Source organism: Pan paniscus, chromosome 18, assembly GCF_029289425.2.
Source record: "Pan paniscus chromosome 18, NHGRI_mPanPan1-v2.0_pri, whole genome shotgun sequence".
NCBI lineage: Eukaryota > Metazoa > Chordata > Mammalia > Primates > Hominidae > Pan > Pan paniscus.
The window spans coordinates 94,570,565-94,590,261 of record NC_073267.2 but is presented as its reverse complement, the minus strand read 5'-3'; the positions used below and the strand labels follow the sequence as shown (position 1 = coordinate 94,590,261).

General features: G+C 52.7%; 1 protein-coding gene across 1 annotated transcript in view; it reads right to left on the bottom strand.

Annotated features, from left to right (window-relative positions):
- The window catches only part of CRISPLD2 (cysteine rich secretory protein LCCL domain containing 2), an 89,783-nt gene extending 70,748 nt beyond the window's left edge, over positions 1 to 19,035 (bottom strand). The window contains exons 1-2 of the mRNA XM_003820859.5: positions 18,871 to 19,035; positions 273 to 586 (exon numbers count right to left, since the gene is read on the bottom strand). Of these exons, the coding sequence (XP_003820907.4) occupies positions 273 to 512 (240 nt within the window). The 5' untranslated portion in view covers positions 513 to 586; positions 18,871 to 19,035. The remainder of the gene's footprint in view (positions 1 to 272; positions 587 to 18,870) is intronic.
- Positions 19,036 to 19,697: the final 662 nt, after the last annotated feature.

Below are 19,697 nucleotides of genomic sequence, written 5' to 3'. Positions count from 1 at the left end.
AGTTCCAGCTACTTGGGAGGCTGAAGCAGGATCGCTTAACCCCGGGAGTCTAAGGTTTCAGGGCATGACGATTGTGCCATTGCACTCCAGCGTCAGTGGCAGAGTGAGACCCTGTCTCAAAACAAACAAACAAAACAGAACAGAGCCGGGATCCTCCCCTGCCAGAGGAGACCCTGAGCCAGCCATCACACGCACTGGCTGGGGAACAGAGCAGGCTGGTGGCCCAGGCCCCACCCCCGGTGCCAGCCTCTGCGGCCGGAGCCGGCGCTCACCATGTACTCCATGTTGGAGGCCTGAGGCTGCACCTGGCCCCGAAGCTTGTTGTGCAGCATCAGGATCTCCTCCTTGTCCTCCCTGGGGATGGCTCTGCGGACCCGGGAGTGAGACTCGTTGTGCTGGTATTTGCTGAGCAGCTCCTCTAAGAGAGTGACGTTGGGCAGGAGGTAGCCTTGGGATCCGCAGACCAGGAACAGCAGCCCCAAGGGGATGACACCTCCCAGGACGCAGCTCATGGCTCCACTCCTGCAGCAACTATGGGACTCACGGGGCAGCCTGGGCTCCTGGGGCAGAGCTGGGCGCTTGAGCTCTGAAAGGAAGCAGAGGGTGGTGGGAGACGTCGCATTAGTAGGAGCCGGTCACAGCGCTGGCTGGAGCAGCGAACGCAGCACACACGACTCTCTCCATTTTACAGATGTGGAAACTGAGGCTCACAGAAGCTAAACAAGCAAGGTCCCACAGACAGGAAGTGGTGGAGCTGGGATTTACGCCCAGGGTTTCCAGCGAGGCGAGCTGTCAGGATTGCAAAGAGGATAACCTAGGAGAGTTCCTGCTGGGCTCAAGTTTTCCTTGAGCGAGTCCCTGCATTTTCTAATCATGAGTCAGCACCTCTTATTCATTCAGGACTCAGCTGAATCTCAGGCACAAATTAGCTTCTATCACCTGCCCCAAGGGGATTGCTAAAGTCATTTCCCATCACCAAAGGATGCTCCATGGACCAACGTTGAGAGCAAACTTCTAGTCCCAGTGAAGTCAGACTCAGTTTACCAACAGTGGTTGACATATGGCTCCTCTTATCACGGCCCTCGCCCCGGGCCCCACCCGCACATCTGTTGCACACTAAGACACAGCTGCCCAGAACCACGTCCAGCCAAGGCCTCAGCCTTTTGTTCCCTCAGAAAACCCTTCATCAGCACCTACACAGGCCGGTCGTTTATGTTATTCTCAATCACCATGGCAACCCAGGAGGTCAGGCTGTTCTCATCCCCATTTTACAGATAAGAAAGCTGTGGCTGGCCGGGTGCGGTGGCTCACACCTGTAATCCCGGCACTTTGGGAGGCCGAGGCGGGCGGATCACAAGGTCAGGAGATCGAGAACATCCTGGCTAACACGATGAAACCCTGTCTCTACTAAAAAATACAAAAAATTACCCGGGCGTGGTGTCGCGCGCCTGTAGTCCCAGCTACTTGGGAGGCTGAGGCGGGAGAATGGCGTGAACCCAGGAGGCAGAGCTTGCAGTGAGCCGAGATTGCGCCACTGCACACTAGCCTGGGCGACAGAGTGAGACTCTGTCTCAAAAAAAAAAAAAAAAAAGAAAGCTATGGCTTAGTGTGGAGACAAGACAAGCCCAAGGCCGGCCTCCCGGTAAGCAGAGATGCTGAAATTCGAAATGATGATTACAAAGACCCAGAGTTTTCCAGCAAGCTACCTTGACTCCTCTGTCCCTGGGGGCCAACTACCTCCCCTCCATTATAGGGTCACGAACCACAGACCCCCTCCTCCTGGCTTGCCATCTGAAAAATATATGTTATTGGCCCAAGAAGACAAGGAAGGGCTTGAACGAGTGCATCCACACACACCCCTCCTCTCTGCTTTCCTCGCAGGGGAGAGTCGGGGCCACCCAGTCACCTCCATCAAGCGCCTTATTTTGTGCTGGACTCTGAGATGGAGACTGGGGATGCGAAGATGAAGAGGACTCTGTCCCTGGCCTCAAGGAGCTCAGTTAGGTCGGGGAGATGGAGGAGGAAACCCGCAGTCCCCACATAGCAGGACAAGGCTGACTCTAAAGACAGTGCCAGGCCCTAGGGGGCCGGAAGAAGCAGCTCTGTCTGGAGGGTTGGGTGGTGGCCGTGCCTCAGGCTGACCCTTCGGAACTCCACGGGGCTCAGTTCTTCACATGAGTCCTCCCTGGTCTTCACCCCCATAGCACCAACCAGGTGTTTACCAGTCAAGTTGGCTGGGACAGTGGCAGTGCAAGGTGGGCATCCTCGGGTGGGGCCGGGGTGGGGAGATGTAGATCAAGGCCTGGAGGGGATGGAGGCCAAGACGGGCATCCCAGGAAGCAGAAACGTTGGCAACAGGCGACAGAGGCTGAGCCAAAGAGCTATGGGAATGCTGTGGTTCCCATTCCTGACCCCTGGAAACTCTCCAGGGTCCTGACTGAGCCTGCGCCTCAGACAAAAATAACCCCATGCGGAGAGGAGAGGCTTGGCTTGCTTTGTAGCAGGCCAGACGGGCTGCCCTCCTCCAAAGCCGAGCCCGGGGCTGCGTGGGGAGGACCTCTGCGTGCTTACTCGTCCCGCTGGGAAGCAGACCAAGAATGCAGAACTTCTCAGGATCCCTGATCTCTCTCTCTCAGGTTAGTCACACCACCATATATGAGCATTTCCAGCTGCAGGCGGCCAGGCTCAAAGAAGAGACGCCAGAAAACTCTGACGCTGGGTTGAGGTTGTGAGTGCGGTAATCGGCGTCACGGGGTGTCCTCCTGGTGTCATGACGATGCTCCGCTGATTTGCATGTACATAATGAGATATCTTGGGGATAAGACCCAATCTAAACACAAAATTTGTTGATGTTTGAGATACACCTTATACATGTAGCCTGAAGGTAATTTTATCCAACGTGTTAAAATAATTTTGTGCATGGAACAAAGTTTTCACTGTGTTTTGACTGCAATCCATCACATGAGGTCAGGTGTGGAATTTTCCACACGTGGCTTCAGGGCAGTGCTCAAAAAGTTTTGGATTTTGAAGCATTTCGGATTTTGGATTGTCAGATTAGGGAGGGCCAACCTGTGCTTAACAAAATAAAACAAAATGCCAAAGTGAGAAAACAGGAGGAGTCAAATGCTGTTTTTAAATGAGTCCTCTGGCATGTCCTCCTGAGCCAGCATGAGCTATCCCAGGAGATCTGACTGGCCGCCTTTGTTCTGAATGTTAAAGGGACTTCCACAGCTTAGAGGCTGGTCCTTCTCCAAGGATTCCAAAGAGAAGTTATGAAGTCTCAGGTGGAGCTTTAGAGTTGGGAGAACCACGGGGTTTAGTGAAACCTCCACATTGGAAGACAACAGAAGGAAAAGGGGAGAGGAATGGAAGGGTTTCTCCAAGTGCCCTCATGTGCACCACAAAAGCCGCCAGCCTGGGAAACACAGGCCTGCCATGCTGGGTGGTGTGCCAGTACTGTTGGGTCTGAAAGTGGTTGGGTTTGACTTCAGCCCAGAGGGCCTGGGGGTGGGTCGGGGGGTCCCTGCTTGGGAGGGGATGAGGCTCCTCCAGATCTGGATGGCTCCTACTACATTTGGGCCGCAGGAGAACACAGAAGATTTTGAGCAGAAAAGTAACCATAGGCCGGGCATGGTGGCCCACGCCTGTAATCCCAGCACTTTGGGAGGCCGAGGCAGGTGGATCACCTGAGAAGTTCGACATCAGCCTGGCCAACACGGAGAAACCCCGTCTCTACTAAAAATACAAAATTAGTTGGGCGTGGTGGCGCCTGCCTGTAATCCCAGCTACTTGGCAGGCCGAGGCAGGAGAATTGCTTGAACCTGGGAGGTGGAGGTTGCAGTGAGCCGAGATCATGCCATTGCACTCTAGCCTGGGTGACAAGAGCAAAACTTCACCTCAAAAAAATTAAAAAAAGAAAAGTAACCATAAAAGGGCCAGCACCTCATTCCAGTTTGTACCCCCAGAGCCCAGTGCTGGGTGCACAGGAACAAGCACACAGCTATGGGTTTGAGCTGGTTTTCCCCAAACTCACACATTGGAGCCCTAATGTCCAGGACCTCCAAATGCGATGTATTTGGAGACGGGGCCTTTGCGGAGGTGATTAAGGTAATGTGAGGCCATGAGGTTGGGCCCTAACCAAGCTGACTGGTGTCCTTACTAGAAGAGTTTAGGACCGAGACACGCAGAGGACAACCACATGAGGACACAGGGAGCAGACGCCGTCTGCCAGCCACAGAGAGAGACCCCAGAAGAAACCAGCCCCGCCAGCACCTTGATCTTAGACTTCTGGCCTCCAGAACTGTGGGAATCTAAATTCCTATTGTGGAAGCTTGTGGTACTTTGCTGTAGCCGGCTTAACAGACCAACACGCATCAGATAACACATGGGTGGACAGGACTGTTTCCAAATATGCCCCTGGCTATTGTAAAGAGGAGACACGAAGGAGGCAGACAGGCACGTTAGGAGGCCAAGGCCAGGGTCCTGGCTGGAACCTGGTTGGTGCCATCTGCCAAAGCCACAAACCAATTGGCCGAGGCCCAGTTCACAGGGGCAGTGCCCGGCAGCCCCGGCCCACACTGCCCATTCTACCCTCACTTCTGAGACAGCTCAGTCGGAACCGGGACCGAAGCACTTCCACCCCTTTTCCATTGACAATGAAAACACACAAACTCTTTCCAAATGGGATGGACCTCCAAGTGGTCCTGGGCTTGCCAACGTCAAGAAGGGGCTCACGCCAGCAACCCTCAGGGCGAAGGGGGCCGCCGGGGAAGACCTGCCCTGCGCCCGTCGTGGTGTGAGCGCCTGACCTCCGTGACCTCCTCTCACCCTCCTGACTTTCCAGAGTCTGGGCTCCATCACTCCCACTCTACACATGAGGAGGCTGAAGTCCATGGAATTTAAGGAACCTGCCCAGGACGAGCAGCAAGTCTGGAGCTGGAACGCAGCTCTTCTAACCTCGAGGCCCAGGTGTGCCCTTGGCTTAGTGCCCTGCTGCCTCCCGCGGAGTGGGCTTCCCTCTGGATGTGAAAATCCCAAGCACCCCCACCAACCCATGCAGGGGGAAGGGGGCTCCCAAACCAAACAACCGAATCTTGCCCTAAAGTTCTCTTCCACCCTCTTCTGCCTCCTGGGAAGGCTGCTGGGCTGGGGGAGTCAGGGCACGGGCCTCCCGGGTCACGTGGTGCCTCTGTTGATGAGAAGGCACCAATGTGTCCCCCCATGGGAGACGACGGAGACCCTCGCATCATGGTGACGCTCCACCAACACAAACACGCCCCCCCACCACCATCGGTGCTGCCCACTCGCCTTTGACCCAGATATGATGAGCTGATCTGTGACCTCTGACCTCTGGCAGATGGATGCCCCCTGCAGAGTGCCCTCCTAGCGTCCTGGAAGAGCTCACGCTTTGGTGGCTGCCCCGAGTGCACTTCAGTACCCGGGGAGTGAGGCTCCCACTCTAACTCTGCTCTTCTACCCCTGATGCTCCCAGGCAGGGCCGGGTGCATGCGTCACTCCTAGAGAGATGCCCCTGCATCCTGTCCACTCAGCCACTCATTGATAATGAAATATCACTGGGGACCGCGGGACAACACAGCAGAAATGCTCTCCGGAAGATTTTGTTCTCTTTTGCCAGAGTTGCAAAACTGAGCCCATAAGACCACAAGTAAGATAACGGCTCCGAGACCTCATGAAAACACACCAGATTTCAGCACACAGCAGAGGCTGGGAGGGGAACGGACAGAGCTTTCAGGTCCCAGGGTCAATGGTGAGACCCACAGCTGGCGAATCAAAGCGACGGGAGCCACATTTCTCCCGCGCTGCCCAGAGCTTTGAGATGCATTTGGACTCTAGCAGGGAGGCAGCTGTTTTCAGCCCCATTTTACAGAAAGTGCAACTGAGTCCAGGAGACTGGCATTTAGGAGACTGTGTGCCTAGTTTAAAGTGAAACCAAGACTTGAACTCAAACTTGCCAAAAGTTTGGAGGACTTTCAACACAGCTTGTTTGCACTATGAGCTCTCCAACCGCACCCCTCTACCCTGGCCAAGGCTTTGTGGACATTTAGGGGATCACCAAACCATGTGTCCAAGTTTAGCGAGGGGTCTCCCTGATGGTTATCTCTTGGGCGCCATCGTACTCAACACTCAGAAGTGAGTGAGGGAGAAGGAGCTGGGCTGAAGCTCATTGCGTCATTGGCCTGGGCTGCAAGTGCCTTGTGTTTAGGAGAATCTGCCAGAAAGATGAATCTCGGGACTTAGCCTGTCAGCCGTCAGCTCCCAGCCTGTGCCAAGCTCCCTGCTTTTGCACATGCTGTTCCCACAGCTCATCCCATGACCCCGACATGCCCCGCTCCACTGGCCCAGGCCGGGGAGATGAATTCCTGCTCATTGCTAAGACTCAGCCCGAGGAGCACGGCTTCCTAGAAACCTCCAGTGTAATCATACCGCAGACCTGCGGGTCTCGTTCACTGCCGAAGCGTCGATGTCTAAGTCAGTGTTTGATAAATATTTACGGGATGACTGTGTGGCCCCCTCCTGCTCCCAGCTAGATCAGAAAAGCCATATAAGGACTACATCTGATTTGGGCTGCTTCTTTACTGACTGCAGCATGGGCTCTCGGGGAAGAGAGACCTGGGTTCAATTCTTGACCTTGCCCGTCACTGGCCCTTGGCCTTGCCCAAGCCTGTGTCATCTTGGACACAGCACCGAGCTTCTTGAGTTCACGTCTGTGGGTGGAGGGGAGTGACAGGCCCTACGGCTGTGAGGAAGGAAAAAGGTCCTGAACTTCAGTCCCCAGTCAGTGCACTGCCTGTTATCATAAGGAGGCTGTGCCAGAGCCTCCAAAAATGCATCGTTTGAAGGGATTTTAGAAGGTTGCAGTTAATAATGTGGAATGCTATGAACAGACAATTCTCTCTTCATATTATTTCAAAGCCCACGTTTGCCTTAACAAAATCCAATGTTTAAAAATCCGGCTGGACATGGTGGCTCACGCCTGCAATCCCAGAACTTTGGGAGGCCAAGGTGGGTGGATCACCTGAGGTCAGGAGTTCAAGAGCAGCCTGGCCAATGTGGTGAAACCCCATCTTTACTAAAAGTACAAAACTTAGCCAGGTGTGGTGGTGCGTGTCTGTAGTTCCAGCTACTCAGGAGGCTGAGGCAGGAAAATCACTTGAATCTGGGAGGTGGAGGTTGCAGTGAGCCGAGATCGTGCCTCTGCACTCCAGCCTGGGTGACACGGCAAGACTCAAAAAATTAAAAATTTGAAAATTTAAAAATTAAAAAAAATAAAAATCCTATTAGGCCAGGTGCGGTGACTCACATCTATAATCCCAGCACTTTGGGATGTTGAGCTGGGAGGATCGCTTGAGCTCAGGAGTTTGAGACCAGCCTGGGCAACATGGTGAGATCCTGTCTCTAGTAAAATTAATAATAATAAAAAAATTAGCCAAGCACGGTGCCACATGCCTGTAGTCCCAGCTACTCGTGGAGGGGCTGAGATGGGAGGATCGCCTGAGCCTGGGAGATGGAGACTGTAGATCGTGCTACTGCTTTCCAGCCTGGGCGACTCTATCTCAAAAGAAAAAAGGAAAAAAAATCTGTTAAATGTCCAATGCTTGGGGGATGGCAGGGGACCCTCTACTGAATTTGAAACGCTTATTAGCTCAGTATATACCTTGAGCATTGGCCATTTTCCCCCAGATGTCCAAGATGTCATGCGCCAGGTCTGGGGGATTCATGTCACCACCTGGCCAGGTGCCACCCATGCAAATGTATTTGGTGATTCACGCCGAGGTTATCTTGTCAGATGTCATTTTCTGTCATGGAGCTCTGTCCTCTTCCATGGCTGCGTCTCAGCTGAGTTGACAGGCCCATGGGCACCCCCGGCCCTGGGCTCCCCACCCAGGATTGCAGCTGCTCTGACTCAGCCTCCCTCCCTGGACCCCGAGCTTCTCAAGGGCTGGAACAGTGGTGGGATGGTAAATCGTTCACCACCAGCTTCCAAAACAAAAACCAAGCATAAACCAGCCTGCCTTGCGGTGTTTGCCAATTCCCTCGGTGTAAATACTCCCACCATGGCCAACTTCAAGCAACCAGTGTGAAGTCACCGAGCATGGAGTTTCTGGAAAGAGATCCCCAGAAGCATGCGGTCACGCAGCCTTTCCATCATGCAGATCCCATAGACACTGATAATCTCAAGAGCAGAGGCCACAGTAAAATGCAGGAAAAAAGTCAAAAGTGATAGGTTTTAAGTATTTATTACCTTCTTTTTAAATATGACTCTTTTTTTTTTTTTTTTTTTTAAGACAGAGTCTCACTCTGTAGCCCAGGCTGAGGCTAGAGTGCAATAGCATGATCTCAGCTCACTGCAACCTCCACCGCCTGGGTTCAAGCAATTCTCCTGTCTCAACCTCCGGAGTAGCTGGGACTACAGGTGCATGCCACCACGCCTGGCTAATTTTTGTATTTTTAGTAGAGACAGGGTTTCCCATATTGGTCAGGCTGGTCTTGAACTCCTGACCTCAGGCAATCCACCCGCCTCGGCCTCCCAAAGTGCCAAGATTACAGGCATGAGCCACCATGCCCGGAATATAACTTAACTGTAAGTTTTTATAATCTAACGTTTAATGCTGGTTGTGTTGAACTGGTTCGCAATCCATTTTTTACTGAATTTTATTTATTTATTTGTTTTGAGGCAGGGTCTCTCTATTACCCAGGCTAGAGTGCAGTGTGCAATCATATCTCACTGCAGCCTCAACCTCCCAGGCTCAAACGATCCTCCCATCTCAGCCTCCCAAGTCGCTGGGACTACAGGTGTGCAACACCAGGCACAGCTAATTTTGTATTTATAGTAGAAACGGGGTTTCACTATGTTGCCCAGGCCACCCTCGAACTCCCGAGCTTAAGTGATCCTCCCACCTCAGCCTCCCAAAGTGTTGGGATTACAGGTGTGAGCCACTACGCTGGCCCTGAAAATGTAACTATCAGCTCTCAAGAGCTGGTATGAGCCAGTCCAAGCTGGCTGCAGTTCACCATTGGCCAGCACTGAGCCTTGTTCAATCAACTTTATGCCCCCAGCAAATGTTCATCACCAAACCCACGCCAATGCAGGATGAGGAAGGGGCTGCCGCAGGCGTGGCCTGGGCCCTCTACTCCTGCACTGAACATTTCATGTGGTCCACAAACTGATGAGGCCACTGTGACAATAGCCCTATTTTACAGACGATGAAACTGAGGCTTAAAAAAGATAAGCAACTTGCCTGTGGTCACACAGAAGGCCTGAGGACAATGTCGATTCATTCACTACGCCCTGGTCACTTACCAGTCCTGGGTCGTCCACACAGCGACTCTCCTAAACGTCAGGGCAGTTCTGACCTGTGGCCCCGCACGACTCAGCTGAGAACCATGGTCCACAGGAGAGCAGCTGACCCCAGAAGCCTGGGGATCGGGGTGTTCTCTAGGCTCTACCCTTCCTCACAAGTATCAAAGGAGAACTCAGATCTGAGCAAGAGGCCAAGGGCAGATCAGAGTCATACCCACAAACCACCCAGAAATTCCAGGAATGAAGCAGTGGCTGGAAGGAGGGGTACTCCACTCCCCCCGTTTGTGTCTCTGGCAGATCCCTTGACTGAGCAGAACATCCCGTTAGAGCGCCTGGGTAAGCACCACGCAGTGAGTGGGGGCCCTTTCTCCCCTACTCACTGCAGCCTGGCAGTTTTCCTTAAACCCTTCTTGGCAGGATTAAAGCCAGACCCAAGGGAGGCCACAGTCCAGCTCCAGCTCCTTCCCTAGCTGCTGCCTGCACCGTGCTGAATTCCCCATCTCCCCAGGACAGCCAACAGTCCACTCAGCTTAAAGGCGACACCAGCCCCACAAGGCACCTTCTCTCCTCCTGTCACCTCAACAAAAGATAATATTCTTTTTTTTTTTTTCTTTTTGAGACGGAGTCTTGTTCTGTCCCCAGGATGGAGTACAGTGGTAAGATCTCGGCTCACTGCAACCTTTGCCTCCTGGGTTTAAGCGATTCTTCTGCCTTAGCCTCCCGAGTAGCTGGGACTACAGGCATGCACCACCACGTCCAGCTAATTAACAAAAGATATATTTTTATGGGATTTCTGAGACAATATGTCTGGATGCTTAATTGAGCAAAAAAACTATACAATGCTTTTCATTGTTTACATACTATGCTAAGAATATACAAAATTTTGGACAAAAAGAAAATAGTCATTCAACAAACTCTTATTTAATCTACTATGTGAAAAAAAACTGAAAAGCAGGTGCATTCGATGCAAGCCAAGGTGATATACAAGAAAAGTCACTTTTAAGGGACCAGGTAATAAATTAATACATTCTTTAAAACCCCAGGACATAACTCCTGGGGCACCTTTCTCCCTTCTTGAAGACGTGTGGCTGTTTCCCTGGAAACAATGTTCCCAGCAAAGCTTTAAAAGATAAACAGCAGGAGCCCTCCCTCTCCGAAGGGAAAGGAATTACGGACTCCCAGAAGGCAATGCGGAAAGGCATAGAGAAGAATGGGCAGCTCTGGGTTCGAATTCTGCCTCCACTGCATGGAGCTGGGCTTGCCTCAACTTCCTCAAACCTCTAATTCCTCACTCATGCATGAGGCCCTGAGTTTCTTCCATGGCTAGGGGAGGAAGGGTGCTATGACTACCCAGGATCATGTTTATAAAGGGCCCAGTGACAGAATCCCAGGAACTTAATGGTGTTTAATGATGTTTCTTTCCCTTCTCCTCCTGAGTAAATTCAGGGCCCCAGGTCATCTCTGTGCTGGGCTCCAGGGCTGGCAGCCCGGGCCAGTCTCCCTGCCTGAGAAGCGTGATTCACTGACAGGTGACATCCGCGAAGATGAGTCGAGAGCCGGCTGCGGAACCTCCACAGCACTCTGCAGGTGAAAATCCCAGGAGTCCTTGCGATCTGCAAGTGAAAAAGACCGAATCTGCCCTCGGGACTGGGAGGAGACAGAGAGTAAACAAACGGGCAGCGGACAGGTAAATACAGAAGGTGTGAGCAGGACATCCCGGACACACGGATGGCGAAGATGAACAGAGGAGGGGGGCAGAACCACTCTGGTTGGGGTAGACGGCAAGGTCCTGCTGAGCTCTTAAAGAAAGGGCACTGTAGGCCCGGTGCGGCGGCTCGCACCTGTAATCCCAGCACTTTGGGAGGCCGAGAAGGGCAGATCACCTGAGGTCAGGAGTTCGAGACCAGCCTGGCCAACATGGTGAAACCCTGTCTCTACTAAAAATACAAGAATTAGCTGGGCGTGGTGGCACCTGCCTGTAGTCCCAGCTACTTGGGAGGCTGAGGCAAGAGAATCGCTTGAACCCGGGAGGTGAAGGTTGCAAAGAGCTGAGATCGCACCACTGCACTCCAGCCTGAGCAACAGAGTGAGACTCCTTCTCAGAAAAAAGAAAAAAAAAAAAAAAAAAAGAAAGGGCACTGCAGGCAGCAGGAAGGGCAAGGACAAAGCCTCAGAAGGGGTCACAGTCGAGGCGTGACCGTGACCGAGGACAGGCGAAAAGCCCGTGAAGCTGGGGAGGAATGGGGTCAGGAGGCAGCCAGGGCCAGGTGGTGAGCAGCCTTGAAGGCCACGGTGAGGACTCTTGGTTTTGCTCTAAATGCAAAGAGGGCCCTCGAGGGAGGGAAGTCGGGCGGTGACAGGGTCTGGTTTGTGTCGCGAAAGCCTTGCAACACACAACAGCACAGACAAACCCCGCAGACACGGTGCTCAACCAACAGAAGGGGCCAGACTCCGGGGATTCAACACGCATGGTTTCATTTAAGTCAAGTCCAAACCAGGCAAACCCAGCCTGTGCCCTTAGAAGTCCGGAAATGACTACCTTGGGGGGTGCGGGGGCAGTGAGAGGGGCCTGGGGGGCTTCTGGGGGCTGGCCAGGCTCTGCTGTGACCGGGGCTACGGCGCTTTGTGAAAATCTCTCTGCTGGTACAGAGACGGCTGTGCCCTCTTCCCCGGTATGTTAAGCATCAACAAGAAATTATAAAAAAAAAATTTGATGTTGCTCTGACCTCTGTTTGAAGACTGGATTATGAGGGCAGGAGTGGTCCAAGGAGAGAGCACACCATTATGCAAGAGAAAATCCCGGGGCCTTTCCCTCAGGAGTCTCAGAGCTGAAACAGGCCTGGGGCCCCGGCTCAGCAGCCTTCAAAGTGAACTGCGATGTGTCAGGCCCCAGATAAAGTCCAGCTGGCGGCGGGGCCTCCCCCTTGGACCCGCACACGACTCTCCTAGACAGGGCCCAGTTCATCCCAAGTCTGAGAGAGCACTTTGTCCTGCGATGCCAAGGCCCAGCTGAAAATACCTTCTCAGTCCCAGGGCAGCCCCAGCCTCGCAGGTCCCGGGGAATAAACCGTGTCTTCCCTCCCGGGGAGAACGGACTGGCTGTGTGGGCAGCAGGCCTGGGGCAGGAGGGAGAGATGGCAGGGAAGATGGACACACATCATAGAGGTGTCTTCAATGCCCTTGAGGAAACAGCTCACCCCTTCAGGGGTTATAAGTAAATGTGCGTAGCTGGCTCTTCCCAGGCACATAGGGGCATGAAACGTGCTCTGAAGGAGGGTGCCAGCATCCTCAGGACACTGACTCAGGCCCTGGAGCATCAGGGCGTCACAGCTTCAGCACAAAGTGCCAAAGGGCTGAGTGTTCTTCTGGAAGAAAGCCTTCCAAATATGCCAACAACTTGTTCTTAAGGGGCCTTCCTGATTTTGGAGGGAGGTGGTCTTTCAGCTCCCAGGTCACTCGTGACTTCTTTCTGGTCACACCAGGCCCTATAACCAGAACCGTCCACACAGCTCCACGCTGACCCCAGTAGCCAGCCCTCCATGCCCCACCTTTGTGCCAGGGCCCCAGGGCAAGCCTTCTTTAGCTTTCTAGGATAACAGGATGCTTTGTTACAACAGACTGCCAGCCCCACCCCACAGCTTCTGATCCAGGTCTCCAGGGAAGCCTGAAAACCTGCATTTCTATGAGTCCTCAGGTGCTTCCAGGCCAGGAACCCACTTTTTTTTTTGAGACAGGGTCTCACTCTGTTGTTCAGGTTGGAGTGCCATGGCGTGAACACTGTTCACTGCAGCCACAACCTCCTGGGCTCAAGTCTTCTACCTCCCAAGAAGCTGGAATTACAGGTGTGCCCTACCACGCCTGGCTAATTTTTTTTCTTCTTTTATTTTATGTATTTATGTATTTTTATTTATTTATTTATTTATTTATTTATTTATTTATTTGAGATGGAGTCTCGCTCTGTCACCCAGGCTGGAGTGCAGTGTGTGATCTTGGCTCACTGCAGCCTCTGCCTCCCAGGCTCAAGCGGTTCTCCTCCCTCAGCCTCCCAAGTAGCTGGGATTACAGGCGTGCACCACCACGCCTAGCGAATTTTTGTATTTCCAGTAGAAACAAGGTTTTGCCATGTTAGCCAGGCTGGTCTCGAACTCCTGACCTCAAGTGATCTGCCCACCTTGGCCTCCCAAAGTGCTGAGATTATAGGTGTACGCCACTGCGCTGGGCCTTTCTTCCTTTATTTTAGAAACATGGAGAGGACAAGACACATTGAGAGGACACCAGCTAATTTTTAAATTTTTTGTAGAGACAGCGTCTCACTATGTTGCACAAGCTGGACTCGAACTCCTGGGCTCAGGCAATCCTCCCGCCTCGACCTCCCAAAGTGTTAAGGTTACAGGCATGAGCCACGGCGCCTGGCTGCAGGCCCCCACTCTGAGAAGCACTTCTATAAATTATAACAGCCTCTCAGTTCTCCTTCTTCCCCGACCTTGATCCAGCATTTCCCAAACCCTGTCCTTTGAATACCCCCCTTCCCAAGTTTTGCCCACCTTCCTACTGTGTACTGGTACCAGTACATATTTTGTTTTTCTTTTGAAATGGCATCTCGCTCCGTCACCCAGGCTGGAGTGCAGTGGTGGTGTGATCTCGGCTCACTGCAACCTCCGCCTCCCAGGTTCAAGCAATTCTTCTGTCTCAGCCTCCCGAGTAGCTGGGACTACAGGTGCCTGCCACCACGCCTGGCTAATTTTTGTATTTTTAGTAGAGATGGGGTTTCACCTTGTTGGGCAGGCTGGTCTCAAACTCCTGACCTCAGGTGATCCACCGCCTCAGCCTCCCAAAGTGCTGGGATTACAGGCATGAGCCACCGCGCCTGGCCCCATATTTTGTATTTTTATTTAACTTGGCTTGTTTTTTGGGTTCCAAGAAATTTACTTTAAAAAGGTAACTTTCTATCACTCCCACTGGCAGAGAACCTGATCACTGGTGCCGTGAACAGACGGCAGGAGTGAAATTAAACACAGTAAAAACAACGGTTACTTCCTCCCAGCCAGGCACTGACACCAGCCAAAGGCTTTGTTGTAGAGGATGCTTGCTCTTTGTTGTAAAAGGAGATCAGGGTGTGGGAGAGGTGATAGGGACAATTCCACCTGTGACTTTCACCTTGCCATAAGCAGAAGGACCGGAAGAACAGAGAATGGAAAGAACAGCTCTTGGACTGGGGGGATTTGCTGGTGGATCTGTGCACGTGCTCAGTCACCTTGGGGACCCCTAGGTATGGGCTCTGCACACTCTGGAGGACACAGTTCATTCTAGAGTGAGCTGTTCTCAAGTTCTCAGTGCCACCGTGTTACTCTCTGTTCATCTTGATGGTGCCCACTAAGTGGTACAGCTCATCACAACACCTGCAGGACAGACCTTTGCTGCCCTGAGCCTGGCTCGTAGACTACAGGCACACCAAACTTCCTGCCATTCTCCAAGAGTCCCAGGCCCTTCTCCCCCTGCAGGCCTTTGCACACACACGGTGCCTCTGCCTGGGGCACCCTCGCCAGCTCCCCACCCACCCACTATCATCTTCCCCTGCTCGCAAAACCCTGCCTGTTTCCTCTAGGCGTTATCAGGCTCTTCTCAAGTCAGTCTCAGAAGATGCCAGCTCCATGCCAGCTCCCAGTCCTTAGAGGGGTCCAGTTGAGTCTTTTCCCTATTCAAAAAACATCTGGGGTAGGGTCAGTTCCAGCTCACTTGATTACAAGCAAAATGGGAGCATGACTTTTTTTCCTGGGATGTTGCCATTCTGTGCTCAAAATAAAACACGTTCCAGAAATTGGGATTGAAAATGTGGGATTTCATAATTTATAATTTTTAAAAAATGATGGTCCGGAAATTGCACAATCCTCATCAGGACATTTTTTTTTTCCCTCTGACTCTGCGGTTTTTGTCTTAGCTGACGCAGCACTCAAGACAATCAAAGATAAATCTCCCTCGGGCTGGACCACGATGTCCTCGCAGCCTTGCAAGAGGGGTCTTTGTCCAAGAATACCGCTCATTCCACAGCCTGGGGTAGAAGGCAGGGCTCCCCCAGGGCGATGTCTCAGGATTCCCTGCCTGCTGCTGCTGTGACCCAGGTGGCATGCCAACACTGCCCACAAATGCCAAATGCCAGGGCTTCCCTGCACCCATGGAGAAGGCCAGCAACACATTCTGGAATGACATGACCTGAGTTGATGCTTCAAGAAGGAAGTCAAAAAAGAGGCCACAGTCTCCTCAATAAGTTAAACATAAAGTTACCATATGACCCAGCAATTCCCTCCCAGGTAAACACTCAAGAGATATGAAAACATCCGCCCTCAAAAAGCCTTGTACGCAAATGTTCACAGCAGAAGCCTCCGTAAAAGCCAAAGGTGGAAACAGCCCAGATTTCCTTCAGTGGAAGAATGAATAAACAAAACGTGGTCTATTAATACAATGGAATATTACTCAGCCATAAAAAAGGAACGAAGGTCTCATACACATTACAACACGGATGAACCTTGAAAACATGATGCTGAGTGAGAGGAGTCAGACACAAAAGGCCACACATTGTGTGGTTCCATTTACATGAAATGTCCAGAATAAGCAAGTTCGTAGAGACAGAAAGGAGATGAGCGGCTGAAGGGAGGAGAATGGCGAATGATGCCTAATGGGCCTGGGGTTTCCTTACGAGATGATGAAACGCTCTGGAATTAGTGGTGGTGGCTGCACAATACTGCAAATGTACTAAATGCCACTGAATTGTACACTTCAAAATGGGTTAAATGGTAAATTTTATGTTTATGTGTATTTTTACCACAATACATCTTTTCAGGAAAAAGAAAAAAGAACATGGCCCATCCTATTAACCACCACCCAGATCTACCTGTCCCTTGCCTGTCCCAGAACTCAGCGTGCTCTATTTAAGACTTTACAACGTGCTTTAGGTCCCTGTCCCTGGAAGGTCTGAGCATCTGTTCCACTCAATGAACTGAAGACGAAGTGAAATATGCCCAGATTGAATTTTCCTTTCCTGACAAGCCGTCAGCCCCTTTGAGTGATCCTGGGTTTGCACATCTGGGACTGATCAAAAACCAGTGCGTTTGCAAAAGAAGAAAAAAGAAAAAGAAAGAAAAAGCCTCCTGAGTCCGGCGCAGGCAGACATGCAGGCACCTCCCACACACAGCAAATGACGCTGGTGACAGAGGAAAGAAAATTCCAGTTCCCACAGGCCAAAGAGGTCAGTGCCCTGCCTCCAAAAACTTTCTGACCTCCAAAGACGTCAGAGGGTCCTGCCTCCAAAAACTTTCAAATGCAACCTACAAAGGGCCACATACTTAATTTGAGGTCTTTTGAGGGATGAAGTGCAGAGGTTTTAAGAGACCTCGCAGTCTTCTTCCCTAGCTCAGGCCTTCCCAGTCAAACCAAGTCTCCTCTCCAGGACAGAGGCAGGACTCAGAACCAGCACTGATCTGGGTCCTGGGACGGGGCTCTCAGTACCTGTCAGCAATGTTGAGCCCAAGCCCAGGGTCAGTTGATCCCCTTCCAGCCTCACCCCAACCGGGACCAGGGACCCAGATCCCTGCCAATGTTAAAAAAACTCCTACATGGCACAGAAAGCCTCAACTAGTAGCAAGCTCTGCTGGGACAGTCATGTGGCTGGTCATTAGATGGGCACCTTCCCCCAGAATCTGGGGCAGGGCCCAGCCTGGACGGCAGCTCTACCCCGCTCCGGCTGTGTCATGTTGGGCACACATCTTAATAATTCTGAGCCTCAACTTACTCCTTGTAAAAAGTGCCCAGCTCATAGAGCAGGCAGTGAGCTCATCCATGGAAACCCTGGGCATGTCTGGTCTGTACTAAGCATCATGTAAATGTCAGCTACTTGTATTATTACAAATGGCATTATTACTATTCCTACTCTCACATCTTAAGAGACTCTGAAAAAATCAAAATCACCCTCTTGGTTTCTCCTCCCTGGGTACATTGTCCAGTGGTTTTAACTGGAGCCCCTCTAAGACAAAACATCACCTGTGTGAAGGTCAGGTTCATGGGTGGAGTTGGCAGTGGGCAGAGAAGTGTCTTAAAGAAAGTAGGGTCAAGAGTGCAGATAGGACCCACCTGGGGGTGACAGCATTCCATACCAGCTGGGGGATCTTAGGCAAGCACTTCACCTTGCTGAGCTTCAGTTTCCTCAGCTGTGAAGTGGGCATCAAGAGGCCTACTCCCCGGGGTGTTGCAGCGATGACAATACAGGTAAACTGCGTGGCACAGACCGCGTGCCTGCCGCACAGGCAACACAGTCACACACCCACCCCTTCTCCTGAGTAGGAACAGCCAGATCAGGGGCAGAAGCAGAAAATCAGGTGCATACAACCCAAGGAGCCCTGGGACAGCCGACAGTCACAACTCATGGCCTCAGTCTACTGGAAAGGACCATGCCCCGGTCCTGTTCTGCAAGCTGTCTTCACTGTCAGACATCAGACCCTGGATGGGGAAAGCAGGCTCACCCCATTCTACCAGGGCAAGAGGTCCAAAGGCCCAAAGGGGAAACTCACAACCCCACTCTCGGTTGCAAGGCAAGCCAGGCATTTGCACGGGATGCTTCTCTCAGCCAGGGCAGCAACTCACATTTTGGCTGAGAGATGCCCAATTCAAGTTGGACTGCGATGAGCAGGCATCAGCGAAGTCCTCCCTGGCTTGTCCACCAGCCCAGCCTTAGCAAGGGAGGCTCTGGGTCTGCAGCACATGAGGGACTAGCCCTGGCTCTGTCCACGTGGGACGACCGATCTCCCCCACACTCCAGAGTGAGCCCTCCGCTTCCAGGGTAACTCTCCCCACGCAGGAGTTATGCAGGTGCCCGCTCTGGCTAAAGAAACCCAGAAACGTGTTCCCCCAGACTGCAGAACCCTGACATGGCCCCAAGTCTCTACACATCCATTTGAAGCTCTGGAGACAGACAGAGCTGGGTTCCAGCCCTGGCTCTGCCCGGACAACTTACTTCACCTCTCTGACCCTCAGCATCTTCACCTGAAATATGGGAAGAAGGCTACCTTGCAAATGAAATCACAGAGGGGCGTGGCCCTCTAAAGTGCAGCTGAATGCACATGCCACTAGATCACCCTGGTTCTCCAGACATGAGTAGGACACATTCTAATGCCTGCCATATCCATGCCATCAGCTTTCCAGTTATTGACACCCACTACGAACACAGGAATGCAACAAATGCTAGTGAACTGCACAAGGAAGGCAAGAGAGTAAACAGCCTCTAAGCAGCAGGATTCTGCGCTCAGATCGGCGTTGAATCCTGGCTCCCTGGAGTCCTGGCTGTGAGGTCCTGGGCAAATGAGTTGTTCTCGCTGAGCCTCAGTTTCTCCATCTGCAAAAGGGCATGTCGCAAAGCTGTGTTCCGCTATGCAAGCAGAGCACTCGGTGTGGTGCCCGCACACAGTCAGCCCTGCGAGGTGGCATCTGTCCTAGTTATTCCATCTTCTCGTGGGGGGGTAACAGTTTGCAAAACGGAGAGGCATGGAAATCACACTTACCTCCGCAGGGCTCCAATCACCAGCTCGCTGGCGTCTCCCGCGTCCAGCAGACGCGGTAGCAGCGGCGACAGCGCGGGCACAGCAGGCACAGCGGGCACAGCGAGCAGACAGCTCAATGGGAGCAGCCGGAGACGCCCTGGGATGCGAGTGGGTGCCGGGGCTCAGCGCACCGCCTCTTGTAGGCTCCCCGGAGCCCGGAGGCCACGCCCCCAGATGGCTGGCGGCGCTGGTAGGACCGAGCATCACCGGCCCCGCCCCCGGCCCCGCCCCGCAGGCTCAGCGGGCTGAAGGAGGCGGGGGGCAGCTGAGGCGCGGGCGCCGGGTGGGCGAGGAAGGCGGGGCCGCTGGCCTCCAGGGCCGGCTAGGGACAAGGAGACGCTCAGCTCCCTCGCCACTGGCCACACAAGTATAGTTTTTATTGAGCGCTTACTATGCGCCTGGCGCGGTGCCAAGCGCTTCCCACAAGGGGCTTGCAAATTTACCAAACCCCAGCTCTCTGCAGCTCAACTGGAAAATAGGAATAAGGAGGCGACCTCCCAGGGTTTTAGCAAATGAAATCCGCAAGGGCTGGGCGCTGTGAACTGTGGCGCGGTGCAGAGTACACAGTTACTGAGGTGACTCCCACCCTCTACACGTGCTTAGAAAACTTAGGCCCCCTCTTCCCAATTTGCAGACGAAGAAAGGGAGACTTGTTTCCGGATGGGGGCGCTAGCGCGGGGATCCAGGCTCCGCACTTTACCTTCAACGACCGCAGGACGCGTTCCCAGGAATCCAGGGAGGTGGAAATCACCCCATTTCACAGATCCAGTAGCTGAGGCTTGGAGAAG